Here is a 15,839-nt window from a genome sequence, read left to right as displayed (position 1 = left end):
CCTATCCAACTATCTTTCCTTTCTTTTCATTGTGACCGGATCAAAATGCCATCAGAAATTGAGAAAGCTAAGAGACCTTTTCTTTATGATTTTCAGTGTTTGCACAAGTACATGCAACACTGTCATCATGCTTACAGCCAGAAGAAAGAGTAAGATGTTTATAGTGAGAAGGAAAGACAGCGCTTCATAAGCCATGTTTTGGTCATGAAGTATTAAAGAAATTAAGATATTAACTTCTCTGATCAACTGATCAGGTTTGACCATGAAGTCAAAAGCAGGAAACTGCATCATTGATTTTATTGCCTAAATTTATAAACCTTTTAGTCCTATATAAAATAACTGCTCCATTTGCGTTAAAGACTTGAAACTCATATTTTTATCTATTGTAAATAAAGTACCTTGGAAATCCATTTGATGCACAAAAGCCTAAGAAACAGAGGTGATGAGAATAGTACCTAGTGTTCCTATCAGCCAACTCTGCAAGATTTAGTTTGAGACTTTATCTGTAATTACAGTTACTTGTTCTTATCTCAGTGAGTAACTGCAAACACAACACAGCCTGAGAACAGCAAAGTTGCTGTTCAAGTTTTGTCTCTTTTCCCCTTCCAAAGAATTGGAAAAAATTTAGGCAGTTATAAACTAAAAATGCACAAAATGTTTCCCTTACACATTCAAAAGCCAGCAAGAAGTGCTGCTTAACACAATTAGATTTAGCCTTTCACAGGTGCTTTCTGGAGGTGCCACTGGACGTCATTCTGCACAATGGTCAGAACCCAGCAGTCTGGTGCCAGGAACCCTCAGTCTCCTAAATTCATAATTTGTCATTTGGCTCCAGTTTCTCTTTTGCCTGGGTTCATTAATTCTCTCTCTTCACCCTTTTATTAGCAGAAGTGAATAGAAAAATAATTTAAAAGTAAAGGAAATTCAACAGAATCCTCAGCTGGATGCTCCCACTTCTGGAGTCCTAATCCACTGGGCTGCCTGTGCCATTAGCTAAAGCTATAGAAGCAGTGCACAAAGGGGGAAAATGCTCTGTTTTGGTATTGCAAGTCAGGCAGTAAGGGCCAGGCACTGTCCATCCTAGATGCAGGAAACTCCTGTTTACCATATCAAAACTCAGATTCTCCATGGCCTTAAAGCAAAAAGGGCCATATTTTTACAATTGCCCCCTAGGCCAGCATCATACTTCCGTGGACTTCTTGCCACCACATGTGTTTTCTCAGATATAATATTTTCTTTTCTTCCTAATGGTAAATTTAAGAGGTTACCCCACAGACTAATTTTTATCCAGTACTTATTTTGCCTGAAGGGCTGGAATTGTACCTAATACACTGACATAAAATCAGCATAACCACTGCAAGCAGAACTCTGCCAACACCACTTGAAAGCATACTGTGCAAAATCACAATGTGGTGAAAAAAAAATAATTCCTTTATAGCTCCAATCACATTCTCCAAGTAGCCACATTTATAGCATAATGTGTGAATAAGGGTATAGATTTATCAGGCAGTTTTAAGAAAACACATTAACAGAAAAAGTTTAAAGGAGAGTGTAGTTTTTTATATATAATGGTGATTTTCTTCTGTGAAGAGTTCTAATGTGTTTTTCAGTTAATTTTTGCAAACCCTCCTGTATTACTCATTTCAGTATTAAAGCAGAAACAAACACTTCCTTACATAATCTTAATTATATTTCTCTTTTGCTAATAATATCTAAAAATCAACGCACTACAAATACTTGAAAGGCATCAATCCTATTTGCAAAGCCAATTTTATCAAGCTCAAAATATCTAAGAAAAGTGTCAGTCACTTTTTCTACAGAATTTCATGTGCTACAAGAAACAGATTGTACTTATCATTTTATCAAAAACTTACTGTCAGTTTACAAATATATTAGGCAAGAGTACTTCTCATGCAAGGAAACATTCTGAGTTCAAAACCCAAGAGAGTTAAAAGGGAACTTTAATACTTTACAGCACAGCAGTCTCCCCTTTCAAAAGTCTGAAGACCTAATACCAGCTATTGCCCAGTATCTTCCTTACTTCCTTAAATACTCAACTTTCCTACCACCTTTTATACATATAGACTTATGTCACTGCATACATACAGTATGACAATTTATAGAAAAACATACAGTCCTTATGATCAAATTTTATCCCATAACAACAAAGTCTAAAAGCATAGCTAGCCATTAACAATTAGATTTTGAGTGGAGACTTGCATGAGAAATGTCTCACCCTGAGATATCTGTAGAATTACCTAAAATACAGCATATGGAAGCATCCTCCAACTGCCTTCCTCCTAAAAAGCCTTTTACTGCTCTTTCTTCCATAATTTTTCAGATATTCCAGCTTTTCCAGCCCCCCAGGATCTTAACTAAGGTTTTCACCATCACAACTCAGCACCTGTTCTTTTCTTCCTTGCATTGCTACCAGTTACAACATCTCCCTTATGTTACTTCTAGAGAATCCTCTTCTAATTTTCAACCTTCACTAGCCTCTTTATTCTCCTCAAAGTTCTCAGATTTAATCTGTTAGTTCCTCCAATATTTAGCCCTTGTGTACCCTTTCAACCATATGTTCAACTTTGTTGATGGCCGTAGGCTCAGCTTAACCCTTCTCAAAGCATAACTTTCCACCTTAGTGTGGAGAGTAAACCCCTGAAAGGCAAGAACCTGGCCAAATGTGTGGATTGCCCCTGGTTGAGCAGGAACCAGCATAGCACTGTGTCCTTCACTCCAGCTGCCACCCTCCAGCAGTACCTTGGTTTTTAGATGGTTAAAACTTCCATTAGGTTTTAGAACACTTGGCACAACCAGTGCCAAGTTCATTGTCCTTTTAATGCTACCACTGCCATGTAAATCTTTAGTAGTGGCAGCTCCTAGGAGATAGTTTATGGAATATATGTCCTGGTGCTGCTCAAGCAGTCTCTATTACAGAAGGTGAAGCGAGAAGTTAATACTTGAGTTCAGGTTTATAATCCCCCATCACAAGTAGGCAAGAGAAGCAAATTTGGAAGTGACCTCAGTTTATAAGATGGTCCATCTTTGAGAACATGTAAACAAAATGCCTGGCAGGTAGTGAAATAAAACCTTTATGTCCATGTGAATATACACATACATATGTAATCTTATTTATGTAATGGCAACTCCACACTTTTCTTCATGCTGTTTGTACCTTCATGTGCACTGGAATCAATCAGCCTCAGTCCCAGCAGTTCTATGAGCTTTTATCTCCCAGCATTTTCTAAAAGTGGCTGATGGTGACTGATATAAATAAAAGCAGCTTTTTACAGGAACAACAGATTTATAACTTTAATAAGACTGCCCTCCTTCCTGCATTAAAGTCTACAGTACATGACAAATCAGGTTAAGCAAGCTGGTATCAAATCTGAAGCCAAATGCATTTTTGAGCCAAATCTTAATTCTCTGAAGAGCTTCAGGCGTATTTTGAAGATGTTAAATTATTGATAAGGAAAATCAATTCTTTTTCCAGCTCAGGCAATGTCATACAGTCAGAGTAGCTAAGGCAGATTTTCTGTTTTATTTACATCATGACCCTTTAGAATTAAATTACCTACTTTGTTCCTCTTTAGAATCCTGATAAACAGTCACTACCAACAGCTTAACAACTTCTGTTAATGTCAGATAAAAGATTTGTCTGAAAACAGACTGTCAGAAACAGACAAGAAAACCATGAGACACCAGCATACTCCTAAGTTTATTTATTAAACTCATATTATTCCACCAATACCATTAAACCTGGACACTTAAGCAAATGAACTGCAATGTGTTCTGATCTGACCATGAACAGCTTCCTCCAAGGGTCAGGAATAATAAAACATGTTCCATTCATGAAGGCATCAAAACAGCAAACAATCCTGGGAGACTGTTGGCAGATAGCAAGAATAGTTCTTTGCAAACTTTTCCAAACCAAAAAATTAGTAGTATCTACATATATCTACTTCCAAGTTATTTCAGTCCCAGTGATTTTATTCAGCATTGATCTCCTAGCTTTTCCAGATAAAAGCTTGGGCACAACAATGGTTATGGGGATGGAAGCATTTTTAAAAGTACCCCAACCATTATAGTACAAGATACATAAAAGAGGAAAAAAAAGAAAATGTTACCAATCTTTCCCATTCGAAAGTAAAACAGCAATAGTGAAAAAGCAATTATTTACCAAGGATCAACAACCACCTTCATTCCCTTTCCCAAAAACGTCCTAACAATCAGTTTTAGGACTTCATTACATGATATGGTGAGTTAATGGAGAATTCCCTTCAGATTTCCTATTGAAGATGTCCAGTTTAGTAAAAAAATGCAAGTATCTGACAGAGGAAAAACTGACTCTCCAGATTGGTTACTATGCTTCTCCCATCGGATATTTCCAACTATATCCCATTGTACTGTTATATACAGAAGAACAGCCTTAACAGATAAAAATTAGTAACTGTGTGCACACAAAAATATCTTTTGTCCCCTGAATATCCTACTAGTTAGGCCACCCTCCAAGATGCCTCTGCCAAATGCAAAAGATCTGTTCCCAGTTCTTCGATGGGTGTCCCTAGAACTGAGAAAAAGTAGATTATTTTCTGTAAGTGATGTGAGCCATTAACACTAGTTCCCAAAATATTCCCAAATGAAACCACTCAGCAAAAACAGTGGGGTTGCAATTAACTACTGAACAAGAAAATTCATATTTTTGATTAATAAAGCATCTCTAAGAGAATCCCTTATAAGTTCTAATATAAAACCCGCAATAGCAATAAGTAATAAATGCCTGTTTTTCAATCAGCCCCAATTCAAATGTGAGATGGCAAATAACCAGACAGGAAAACTATCTGAAAAACATACATAATAGACCCTCAAAATAGAGCGGAATTAATTCCTTTGTTGTAAGTGACTCTCTCTAAGCTCCGATTTTCACGACGCTGTTTATGATCTAATTAAATGAGAAATGTGCTGCGGCAGGAAGCTCACCTAAGCGCTCCGGAGAGCGCTCATACGTCTAGGCAAAACACAGCCACTTGCGGAAGGCAAATAACAGATGTTGTTTTTCCCTCTTACTTAACTACTCCTGCATCTGCCGCCTCTCTACCCGTGGAGCCCGACAGCTCCCGGCAGGGTGAGGGGGCAATGGGCAGCGGCGGTGCCGGGGGCAGCGCGGGTGGCGGTGCCCCGCAGCTCTCCCCGGATCCCGGTGCCGATGTCCTGCCAGGCTCCCAGCCCGCAGTAGAGGCACGCTGCCCACCGCCCCCCATGGGTCCCTCCCCACAGCGCCCCGGCCCAGCGGCGCCCCAGGCCCTGTCCCGGCCCCTCTCCCCGCCGCGCCTGAGGGAGCGCGGGCCCGCCCAGCCCGGGCTGCGCGCAGGCGCGGGGCCGCCTCCTCCTCGCGCACCGGCGGAAGCGGCACCGAGCGCGGCCGCCCGCGCCCCGTCCGCCGGGAGCGCCCGAGCCCCGCGTGTTCCCGCTCCCGCACTCTCCCCACCCCGCGCGGAACGGATGGCGGGGGTGGGCGCGGCCCTGCTCGCGGGGCTGCTGGCGAGGCTGGCGCTGGTGCTGTACGGGCTGCACCAGGACCGCACCATGCGGGTGCGCTACACCGACGTCGACTACCGGGTGTTCACGGACGCGGCGCGGCTGGTGACCGAGGGGCGCTCACCGTACCGGCGGGCCACCTACCGCTACACGCCGCTCCTGGCCTGGCTGCTGACGCCCAACGTGCTCCTCGCCGAGGCCTTCGGGAAGCTGCTCTTCGTGGCCGGGGACCTGGCGGCTGCCGTCGTCGCTTACCGGGCCCTGCGGCGCCGTGGGACCCCCGCCGGGCGCGCCTGTGGGTGCTGCGCCGCCGCCTGGCTCCTGAACCCGCTGCCCATGGCCGTGTCCAGCCGGGGCAACGCGGAGGCGCTGGTGGCGCTGCTGGTGCTCGCCACGCTCTACTGGGTGGAGGCGGGCAGCGTGGGCAAGGCCGCCGTGTGCTACGGGCTGGCCGTGCACATGAAAATCTATCCCCTGAGCTACGCGCTGCCCATAGCGCTCCGCCTGAGCGCCGCGCCGGGCCGCGGGGCGCTGCGGGCGCGGGGGGACAGAGCGGCAAGGGTCACGGTCATGGCGCGCCTCTGGCACCTCTTGGTGAAGATGCTGAACCGCGACGTGCTGCTCTTTGGAACAGTTGCCGGATCAGTGCTGGCTGCCTTGACTGTGGCATTTTATCACCTCTATGGCTGGGAGTTTTTGGAGCACGCCTACCTCTATCACCTGACTAGGAGGGATATCCGTCATAACTTCTCTCCCTATTTCTACATGTTGTACTTGACAGCAGAGAGCAAGTGGAGTTTTGCCCTTGGGCTCGCAGCTTTCCTGCCTCAGCTGCTTTTGCTCCTGGTTGTTTCCATAGCGTTCTACAGAGACCTTGCCTTCAGTTGTTTCCTACACACCGCTATTTTTGTGACTTTTAACAAAGTATGCACATCGCAGTACTTTGTCTGGTATCTCTGCCTTTTGCCCCTTGTAATGCCTAGTATTAAGATGTCTTGGCATAGGGCCGTGCTGCTTCTCTGTCTGTGGTTCATCGGACAAGGCCTGTGGCTTACTCCTGCATTCTTTCTGGAGTTCAAAGGATATAACACTTACTTATTTATATGGATGGCAGGCTTGCTTTTCCTTTTAATTAATAGCCTCATAATTGTTCAGATTATTGCACATTATCAAAAAGAAACACAAGTTGCAAAAAAACTGAAGCAACGGTAATAAACTGCCCAAAATCCATAAACAGCCCTACTGTACTATAGGTAAGGCATCACATATCACCAGCACTTCATCTAACAAAAGTGCAATTAAGTTGTACAAAAGCACATTGTGTGTAAATGTTACTGTCAGTCACCCTGAGCAGCCCCATCCTGCCCTGAGCAGTGTCAGCAGGGGTACCTGTCTCCTGTGTGGGTCTTGAAAGTGCATTGCAACCTTCTCTCCAGCACTGTCTCCAGCTCTGTCCTCTTGCTCCTGATTAGAATGCCTGGAAATACCCTGGCCCAGTTCATCACTTAAACATGTTTGGGGCTCTGGTGAATGGGCTCTACCCATCTGCACTGACTGTCTTCACCTGCTGCTTCCAGAGACAGTGGGGCTGTGCCCTGCCCTTTGACCCCTGTACTGGGGCCACCCAGTTCCTGCTCATACTCCCTTATGGACTAGGCCTGGCACCTTTTTCTCATTCTCAGTGTTAGTCTGATGAGGACCTTGGCCTTTACCTAGAATAACACGGGAGATAATAAAGGTGGAATTTGGTTATGAAATTGGAGTTTGACAGTTTTGTACATTCCAGTAGGTCAGTGGGGTGTTTGGCAAGGCAATCACTCAACATTTATGGTGGGGTTCATTTTTTCTTTTGTTTCCACAGTAACATTTTAGCTATGTGGCCTGTACCTGCTCGTTATGTCATTAACTCTTTGAGGCTTCTAATTTATTTTAGAATTCAGATATTCCACTCTTTCACTTATTTTTGCACATTCTGTTCTGTTTGAATTTTTTAATAGATTTATTCCCCTTGCCATGGAGGAAGTTTTTCCCATATACCTGTCTTGGATCACAGAGGTGTATAAAGCTTATATATTTGTTTCTTCCTGCCAGGCTCCAGAAAAGAGGCCACTGCCTTACATTTCCATTAATATATGGTTATTGTGGGTGTTAACAATAGCAAATGCAGAGTCAAAGTACACTTAGAATGGCACTTGTGTCCCAAAAGCACTAGAGTTTATGCCAAAACAGTAATTGGAAATGTTGTTTCTCAGTGGTTCCGTTTCTCTGCTATTAAAAAGAAATGAAAAAATGAAAGGGGTTGAGGAAATTGAGCAGTTCCCAGAAGAAAAGGGAAGTTTTGAAATAGGAAGCTCTACAACTTGTCAAAACACATTTATTCCTGTAGGAGACACTGGAAGATTTGGAATTGAGTGCCAGGTGATGATGAGAGGAGAGCAGAGCCATTTTGGAATCAATACTCTCTAGAACATCCTACAAGAGGTCTGATGTACACAGCTTTTGACAGAGGCAGAAACTGACAATGTATTTTAGTAAAATCTACTTTAAATAGGCAAATGCCAAATAGAAGGATTTTCATATTTGCCTCACCTTTTAGTTACACCCAGTGCAAAAGTGAAAACCCTACTGTGTAAAATAGTGTGGGCTTCAAGGCAAAATAGCTTCACCCACTTGGTGGAATTCCTGGTGATGTCGCTGGGAAAGGGTGTGGCCAAATGGATTTGCCAGGCTGCCTCTGATCCCTGGTGGTCTCCTGAGGCTGCCCTCCTCCTCAGCACAGCACTGCACTGACTTCCAGCTACTTCACGTGCAGGATTTCTTTTCCTGGTTGTAGTGCTGTCTTGCAACATGGAATTACAGTATTTTAATCTGTGAATTTTTCCCATTGCTTCTCAGCCTCACTGAGTTTCATGTAACTGAGGTGGTTACATGAAACAGAGGAAACCCCTGAGCCCTCAGAGCCCAGAGCCAAAGGACATGTTATCAGGAGATGTGATCGTGTCCTTGTACCACTCTGGCCCAATTTAGACATTCTGATGTGCTAGAAGGACAATTTCCCTGTGATTTCCATGGTCAGAGTATTGGGGAGTGTTTCTGCTCCCTCACTGGAAAGCTTTTCTCTGCCATCTGCCTTCTCTCTTGCCTTCAAGCTGTGAAAATCTTGACAGCCTCTTTGAGAATCCAGAAATTGGATAAGGCAATGGATATTCTTCTGGCTGTCTTGGTTTTTTGGGGCAGACGTGGCACTGATTTCCTTCTTTATCTGGGATGAAGAAAGTTTTATAGCACCAGCCTGTCTACATCTTCCACTAGAGGTGTATCAGTCAAAAAACTGGTGGCATAAGCCACTTGCACACAGTTTTATATTAATCAGCAAGACATTTTGTGTGTGCTGTGAGCATGTGAAGCAAAATCCTCCCATGTGGCTTTATTCTCCAGGGCAGAGTTGGATATACCCAGCTTCCACAGAAGACTGAAGAGGCTCTGCTGTGCAATACTTCTACTCACCCCATGCTGATGTCCAGGCAATGGCTCATTTTTCTTTTTAGCTGACCTTCCATTATCTGTTACACATTTTTCTGTTGCAAAAAGCGTGTTTTGTTCCCCCAGAGCAATGTTCTGTATTGCTTTAACAGACCTACCTATGCTGTTTGCAGACATTTCCACACCTCTATTTTTCCCTTCCTATTAGCAAAGGAAGCAAATGCAAGCTAAAAGGCATTTCTAACCTCAAAAACCTACAAAACCCAGCATTTAAAGTTACTTTATTTGTGACAGAATTGTAATTTTTTAGGTAAGAAGTAATTTCCTTATGAAAAATAAATTCTTGTCTTGTTAATAGCTACATCATTTTGAGAAGGCAAATTTTTCAGTTATTCTGCATCATTTTTCAGAATTCAAATTCTGAAGCAGCAACAGGAGCTGAAGGGTACCTTCCATTTGATGGTCAGTACCAGTCCTGCAGTGATGATTTGAGAAAGCCATGCATAAACAAGCTATAAAAAGGCTTTTAAAAAAACCTAGATTTACAGTTGTCATTTTAATAATCCAGGACGAGTCCCTCTTTTTACAGTTGCTTTCTAAATCACCCAAATGTGTTTGTGATTTGAATAGAAGTTATTCAAATGACTCATAAAAAGCTGGATAAGAGAAATAAACTGAAGGAAACAAACAAAAAGATATTTGAGAGTTTAGATATTGAAAATTGCTTTTAAAAACCAATTCCATAGTTAAATGGAATTGAATCATTTATTCATTTGTTAAAAAGGGTTAAAATAATTTAATGGAGTACCAAATAAGTTATAGTTCTTGAACAAGTTATGGTGAATAGTTATAATGCCTTTAAAATTTACCAAATTCATTTCCTATGGAACATTTATTGCTTTTGATGCTGTTCAGATTATTTTGCTTGATAACTTTGTGTCCATTTATCCTCTGATAATTAGGAACTGAAGTTTCTCAATGTTAGTGTTCCTTCCCTACCATGTGTTGCAAAACTGTAATGGCGACTCCTTTGCTTTTAAAAGTTTGAAATGCCCATTGAAATGTGTCCCATCTGCAGAATTTTTTCACATTGCACTGAAACCAGCTCTTAAGCACAAAGTACAAGAGGTGAAAGAGGGAAAAGAATCAAGAAAAGTATCATTTTTGTCTTGATTTTTCCACTGTTACCTATTGTCTAAAGACTCATGACTGGATTCTCAGGTGACTTCAGGCAAAGCTCGGCATTTAACAATGATTTGTTTTAAAGTTTATAAGTGCAATTATTAAAAAGGCAGGGTAAACAAAAGTACAATAATAAATATTTCATTCAGTTTTAGTGTGGGAATGATGAATTACCATCTATGATACAACGTACTTGGTCTTTATTAAGGAACTTTTGTGTGTGTGTGTGTGTTACTTGCATTGTATTGACTCCTGTCATAGTAAAGAAGGCAATTAGGTGGGCTAAACTGAGCTCATCAGAAACCATGAAGCTTTTACACTTAACAGCAAGGGGAAACTCCAACATTTTTTGTAATATTGTATGGAGAAAGTAAATGTTAAAAGAGAGTAAATTATGAGCAAATGGTTTGCTTTTTTTATCTGAGAAGAATGAGTCATCTACTTCAAAAGGGCTGCAGAAATACATAGCTAACACAGGGAACCTCAAAATATATCAGATATTCCTCATATATTTGCCAAAGACAGCTGCAGAATGCCTGTCCTAGTGATATCATAGGATTACCCTGAATTTAGGACAAACCCTTTACTCAGACTGAAACCAAACCACTCAAGCAATTTTCTTGCTTAAGAGCATATTTATGTGCACAATACTTACAAGCCGAAATATTTACCTGCACATAAAGAAACAAAAAGTCCCAGTCAATACATCTTTGAATCATATTTTTCAGAGCTACCCTCTGTAAAACAGGTTCCTTACATATTTCTTATATTCAGCACTCAGAATCTCTAGTGTCTCTAAAAGTGAATTACATACATTTTGATGCATATGGAAAATAAAATCATATGCTGCAGGGATCTTGAGGTGTAATAGGCACAATAAAGAACGAACTAACTCTGTTCTTGAATGTGCACATTCCACTGGTATCCTGATGTTCTTCATTATAAAAATCTGCACTAGTCACATTTGTGCAGGAGACTTGTTTCAGTCTTTATGCATGATGAATGAGGTCAGAGACCTACATTTTATACTAGTGAAAGTATCAGAAAGATAAAATTTTCTTTTGATGCAAGTACCATTGTTTTGAGGTTTATTTTAATTGAATTTCTTTTAAGACATTAATAAATTGATGCAATAAATTCATGCAACTGTTGCACGCATTTTTAATAGCTGGAATGTCTCTTTTTATTTGTAATTTTTTAATGGTGCAAGTTGATAGTACTTTGAGCAGAATTCCTCATGACCCCTTTCTGGTACATACTGAGAGGGTTGGGGCTTCTGCAGAAGAGGTTGTTTACTGGGCTGCAGTCTTACTTCATGTGTAGATAACACTTTAGCTGCAGCCTCTCATTATTCTTAGAGCTTAACTTTCAGATGTTAATGATCTCTTCAGATAAAAAATTTCATAGCTTGCACATAAAGAAATTACATATAAGAGATCTTCCATATTTTTCATGGAAATTGGTGGGGAAGCCAGCTAGAACATCTGTGGGAGAAATGTCGAAAAGAAATGTCTGTATCTCATTAGCTACAAAAACAACTTCAGCCTTGGAAATCAGCTGAAATGCAGGCAAATTGAGCAGTAATCCCATACTGTGAAATTCCCATTATTTATATGAAGGGTATTCGATCAAAAGTGCTTTCCCATTTTACAGGAGGAAAATGGGATCTTGATAGCAATTGTCAGGGATGAGTATGACTTTCCTTCCTTCACATTATCATAAGAGAGTCTATAGAATGTTATATTCTACAGTAGCACTTGTGGAGTTGTACAGGTGTGACTTGCATAAGCTATTATGAGGCAATATTGTTGGTGTAGCAAGAGGTTATTAGTAAGCAGTTACTCTGAAACTGCTTTTTGAAGGTTAACTCAAGTAAAATCTGATTCCTGCTCCACAAGTCAGCAGCTATGTTAATTGAGATGGTACTGTTTTGACAGTAATTTTCCAAGGAGAACTGCACTCTGTGGCCCATATGTCTCCACTCTCTGCAAAAGAACATTAATTCAAATCCCCTGGTGATCTGACAGTCAACATTTTTTTAATCTATCCCATGTCTCTCCTACTGATCCAATAGATTGAATTAGCCAGGAAGCAGGCTTAGAAAACAAAGTGGAAAACAAAGTAGGATTATCCTTCCTTTATCTTCCACCCCACACAGTGTGAATATATTGAATAATTCAGATTACCTTTTGGAAGAACAAAGTCTCATTTGAGCTAGGTGTTGGAGTACTTTGTTAATATGAAGTATTTTACCAAAATGCACCTGAGAGAAAATTGACTGGTTTGGCTACATGGACTTTTGTCAAATGATGATAAAGCTACCGATAATTTATGTCAGCTTCAATATTAGCACTATGTTGTCATAAATTTCTCAGATATATGTAGGGGTGTGTGTGAGTGTGCAAAACAGGGTAACTAAAAATAGCAATGCTTGTAAATTCTAGTTTCAAGCTTTCCTTACTCAGAGACTGTGGAGGACACATATTGCTATATCCTCACTGAAAGGGAACAAATGCTATATCAGAGAGAATTAATAATTAATTAATAACTAATTATGTTGTTCCCACAGCTGACACCTTTGTGAAGAAAGTAGCACCTTTTTTTACACACAGTCTGGAAATTCACATGAATAACAAGTACTTCACCTTAAAACTGTCAGATGTATTTGAAAATAGATTTTAATTACCATTAGCACTTCCAAGTTTAGTGCTGGCATCAGCCAGCTTGTTAATTCCAGCAGTACAGGAACTGAAGTCATGACCAATTTTCCTTCATGCTCTAATAAACTGGCTGATTAAGTATAAGAAAGTTTGATGTTCAAAGTTAACCAAATGTTGTTTGTTCACTGGAAAGAAATGCTGCATGGCCAGGGCCAAAATTTACATATGCAGGATGGAGCAAAGTGGACAAGAAACAAGGGCAAAAAGTGAGGCCCCAGAGACCTTGACTGTTGTCTTGCCTCTGCCACTAATTTATCACTGAGAAGTGATTGCAGCTTGCTGAACTGTTTGCCTTTGCCAGTTGTGGTGGCTTGACACATTTAATTGACACCTTATTCGAGCCACGATGTCTCCTAATCTATTTCTGTAGCACACTGCCATAAGTGATTGCAGTCTTGTTTGAAACAATTACGAGTCTGACTGGCAATAAACTGTAAACACTTAACTAAAGACATTTTGATTGCAAAATATTCTTCTTTTTTGCATATATTTAAACATTTTTGTGGTGTATGTTAGGCTCTCATATGCATTCCAGCATTGCATTTTTAGGAGAGGGTGAATTACTGTTGAAGCTAAATGAAAATCTGGAAGCAGATAATAGAATTCATCGTAGAAAGCTAGACAATTTAGGAAAATAATTTAGAAAAATTATAGTGAGCTGATACCATAATTAAATAAGGTTTTATTATTACTGGTCTGGTTAGATTGCATTGGAAATTTATATTGAAAATGTATTGAGAAAATGAAACAGCAGACAACTCTGCAGCTGGTATAAATAGCTACCTCAGATGTGACGGCTCAGGAACTGTTTCTGTATATCCATGAAAAAATATATTATGCTGTTATCCAAGAAAAAAGTTACTAGTTGTGCAGGACTGTGAAGGCAAATTACAATTCTGCATTCATATACAGGTGAAACGATTTCTTTACCTGGATCTTTCTCCAATGATTTTGTTAAAAGAAGCACAGACTACCAAATTGAAATCTGGACCAGATGTGCTGTGCCAGAAGCAGTTACAGGGGGCTCTACATTTGCATCAGCCTTGGAGGCTTCCTGAACAAGGGCTTGCTGAGAGCTGGAGGCCATATCAATGGTGTGAATGCACAAATGCAAATTTCCCCATAGCGTGCCCAGAAGTGATTTCTCTGCAGTCTTAAGATGCTCAGATATTGCCTTGATCTACATCATATCACTGTATATATCTCCTCATAAATCTGTGCATATCTTAAAGAGATATGTACACGCTGTATAACCATATAAATCCTCATCTGTAATACTGCAGCAGCAAATTCAGGGACTTTGTGCCCACCTTGACTGGGTAAACATCTGCTAAGAATATAGGAAGAAGCCCCTTGTGGTTTACAGGGACATGTCAGTCCTGAGAGTCGAGGGGTAGATTTGTGTGGATTGAACTCCCTCTAGAGGGGAGGGGTGAAGTTCTTAGCTCTCCCCAAAAGACAATTTGGCCTTTCCAGATTAATTACTAAAGAAAATGGGGAATAAATCTTCTCCTAATGTTGGAGACACAGAACACAGGGTGCTAAGTTCCGTGGCTGTGGAACAACTGATGCAAATACATAGAAAAATATGTCAGGGGCTATTAAATACTAAAACCATATGCTCTGGTCTTGGGAATTCAACAAGCTGCAAATCATGGTGAACTAGGGAAATATTTCTAGGCAAATCTCATCGCTGTCTGGTTTTCCTCTGTTGCTGGCCACATTTGGAGAAGGATATTGCTCTGATCTATGATGGTTGTTCATAGATTCTTAACCATACAAGTGTCCCCAGCAGAGCACTCCCATCACCAAATGTGCTCCATTACCTGGCTAGACCCTTTATCACACACACCAAGCTGTGTCAGACAGACCCTCAGTTCTGGGCCTGGGTCTCTGCTTGCTCTTTTCTTCCAGAGTGTGCCAGTAAACCAAAACTGTACCTTGTTTCTCTGGTATTTCACAGATGACAGCTAGCAGCTAGTAACAGATTGATAGGTGAGAAGGGGAGAAAAGGGAAATCAAAACTGATGACAGATCTGTTTGATTGAAAAGAGGTGTTTTTAGCTGGCCAGGTAATTAAAAAACAGGTAGATTGAGACAGCTTATTAGACCAGGTTAATTCAAGCACACCAAACCCCTGGAGCTTGGCTGCCTTCTCTCCCTAAAGGAAACCACAGCTTTTATGGGACTTCACATGTTTTTGATGTGGAAAAAAGAAAGTTGGGGAATGTGAGGGAGAAACAGATAAATTGGCACAGCTCCAGCTACCTATACTAATGATGACTTGTGTAATTGCAAAATAAAATTAAGATCCAACCCTTAGCTGAAATTGTTTTCTGTTTTAACAATAGTTTGCCTTTAGCTCTGGAATGGTGTGTGCCACTGTCTAGGATGATTGGCTTAGCCTGTAGTTTTGGCTGAAGAAAATAAGTGAATTTTTTGTCAGAAAGTAAATCCTTTCTACAGATTACTACAGTTGACAAGGCATACAGTTAAAGAGTTTGGCAGATTTGCCATCTAAAACATGATTTAAATAAAGAGGAAAAAGCAGCATTCCAAGAATAGCCAATGATGCCTGGCTTGGATTGACCCATGCTGAGAAATTGTTTTATCTCAGGAATTCAGGCCAGGCTGAAAACAGCTGTTGTGCTGGAGAGACTGGAGGTCTGGTCACACCTGGGCTTGTGGCAGCTGCCTTTGGTAGGTCCAGGCTCCTCAGAGACATTTCCTCCAGGTACTGTCCATGTGCCCTGTTGCACTCCTTCCCTCTGTCTGACCTCAGCTTGGCATCTGCTGGCTCACAGAGACAACAGCAGTCACATTTTAGCCTCCTGCTCCCCATCACTTCCCTTTGAGAGCAGCCAAGCATGCTCTAGAAATGTGATTCTGGACAAAAGGAATTTGCTCATGTTCCCA

General features: G+C 41.1%; 1 protein-coding gene across 1 annotated transcript; it reads left to right on the top strand.

Annotated features, from left to right (window-relative positions):
- The first annotated feature begins 5,366 nt into the window (after positions 1–5,366).
- PIGM (phosphatidylinositol glycan anchor biosynthesis class M) lies at positions 5,367–11,344 on the top strand. Its single transcript, XM_077175551.1, has one exon. The coding sequence runs from the start codon at positions 5,503–5,505 to the stop codon at positions 6,748–6,750; it is 1,248 nt and encodes a 415-aa protein (XP_077031666.1). The 5' UTR covers positions 5,367–5,502; the 3' UTR covers positions 6,751–11,344.
- Positions 11,345–15,839: the final 4,495 nt, after the last annotated feature.

This window comes from Agelaius phoeniceus, chromosome 3 (assembly GCF_051311805.1).
Source record: "Agelaius phoeniceus isolate bAgePho1 chromosome 3, bAgePho1.hap1, whole genome shotgun sequence".
Lineage (NCBI taxonomy): Eukaryota > Metazoa > Chordata > Aves > Passeriformes > Icteridae > Agelaius > Agelaius phoeniceus.
The sequence above is the reverse complement of the archived record's forward strand: the minus strand, read 5'-3'. Positions and strand labels throughout refer to the sequence as shown.

Bases quoted from the DNA above. Each gene is read 5' to 3' on its own strand.
- PIGM (XM_077175551.1), top strand. From the start codon at position 5,503: ATGGCGGGGGTGGGCGCGGCCCTGCTCGCGGGGCTGCTGGCGAGGCTG.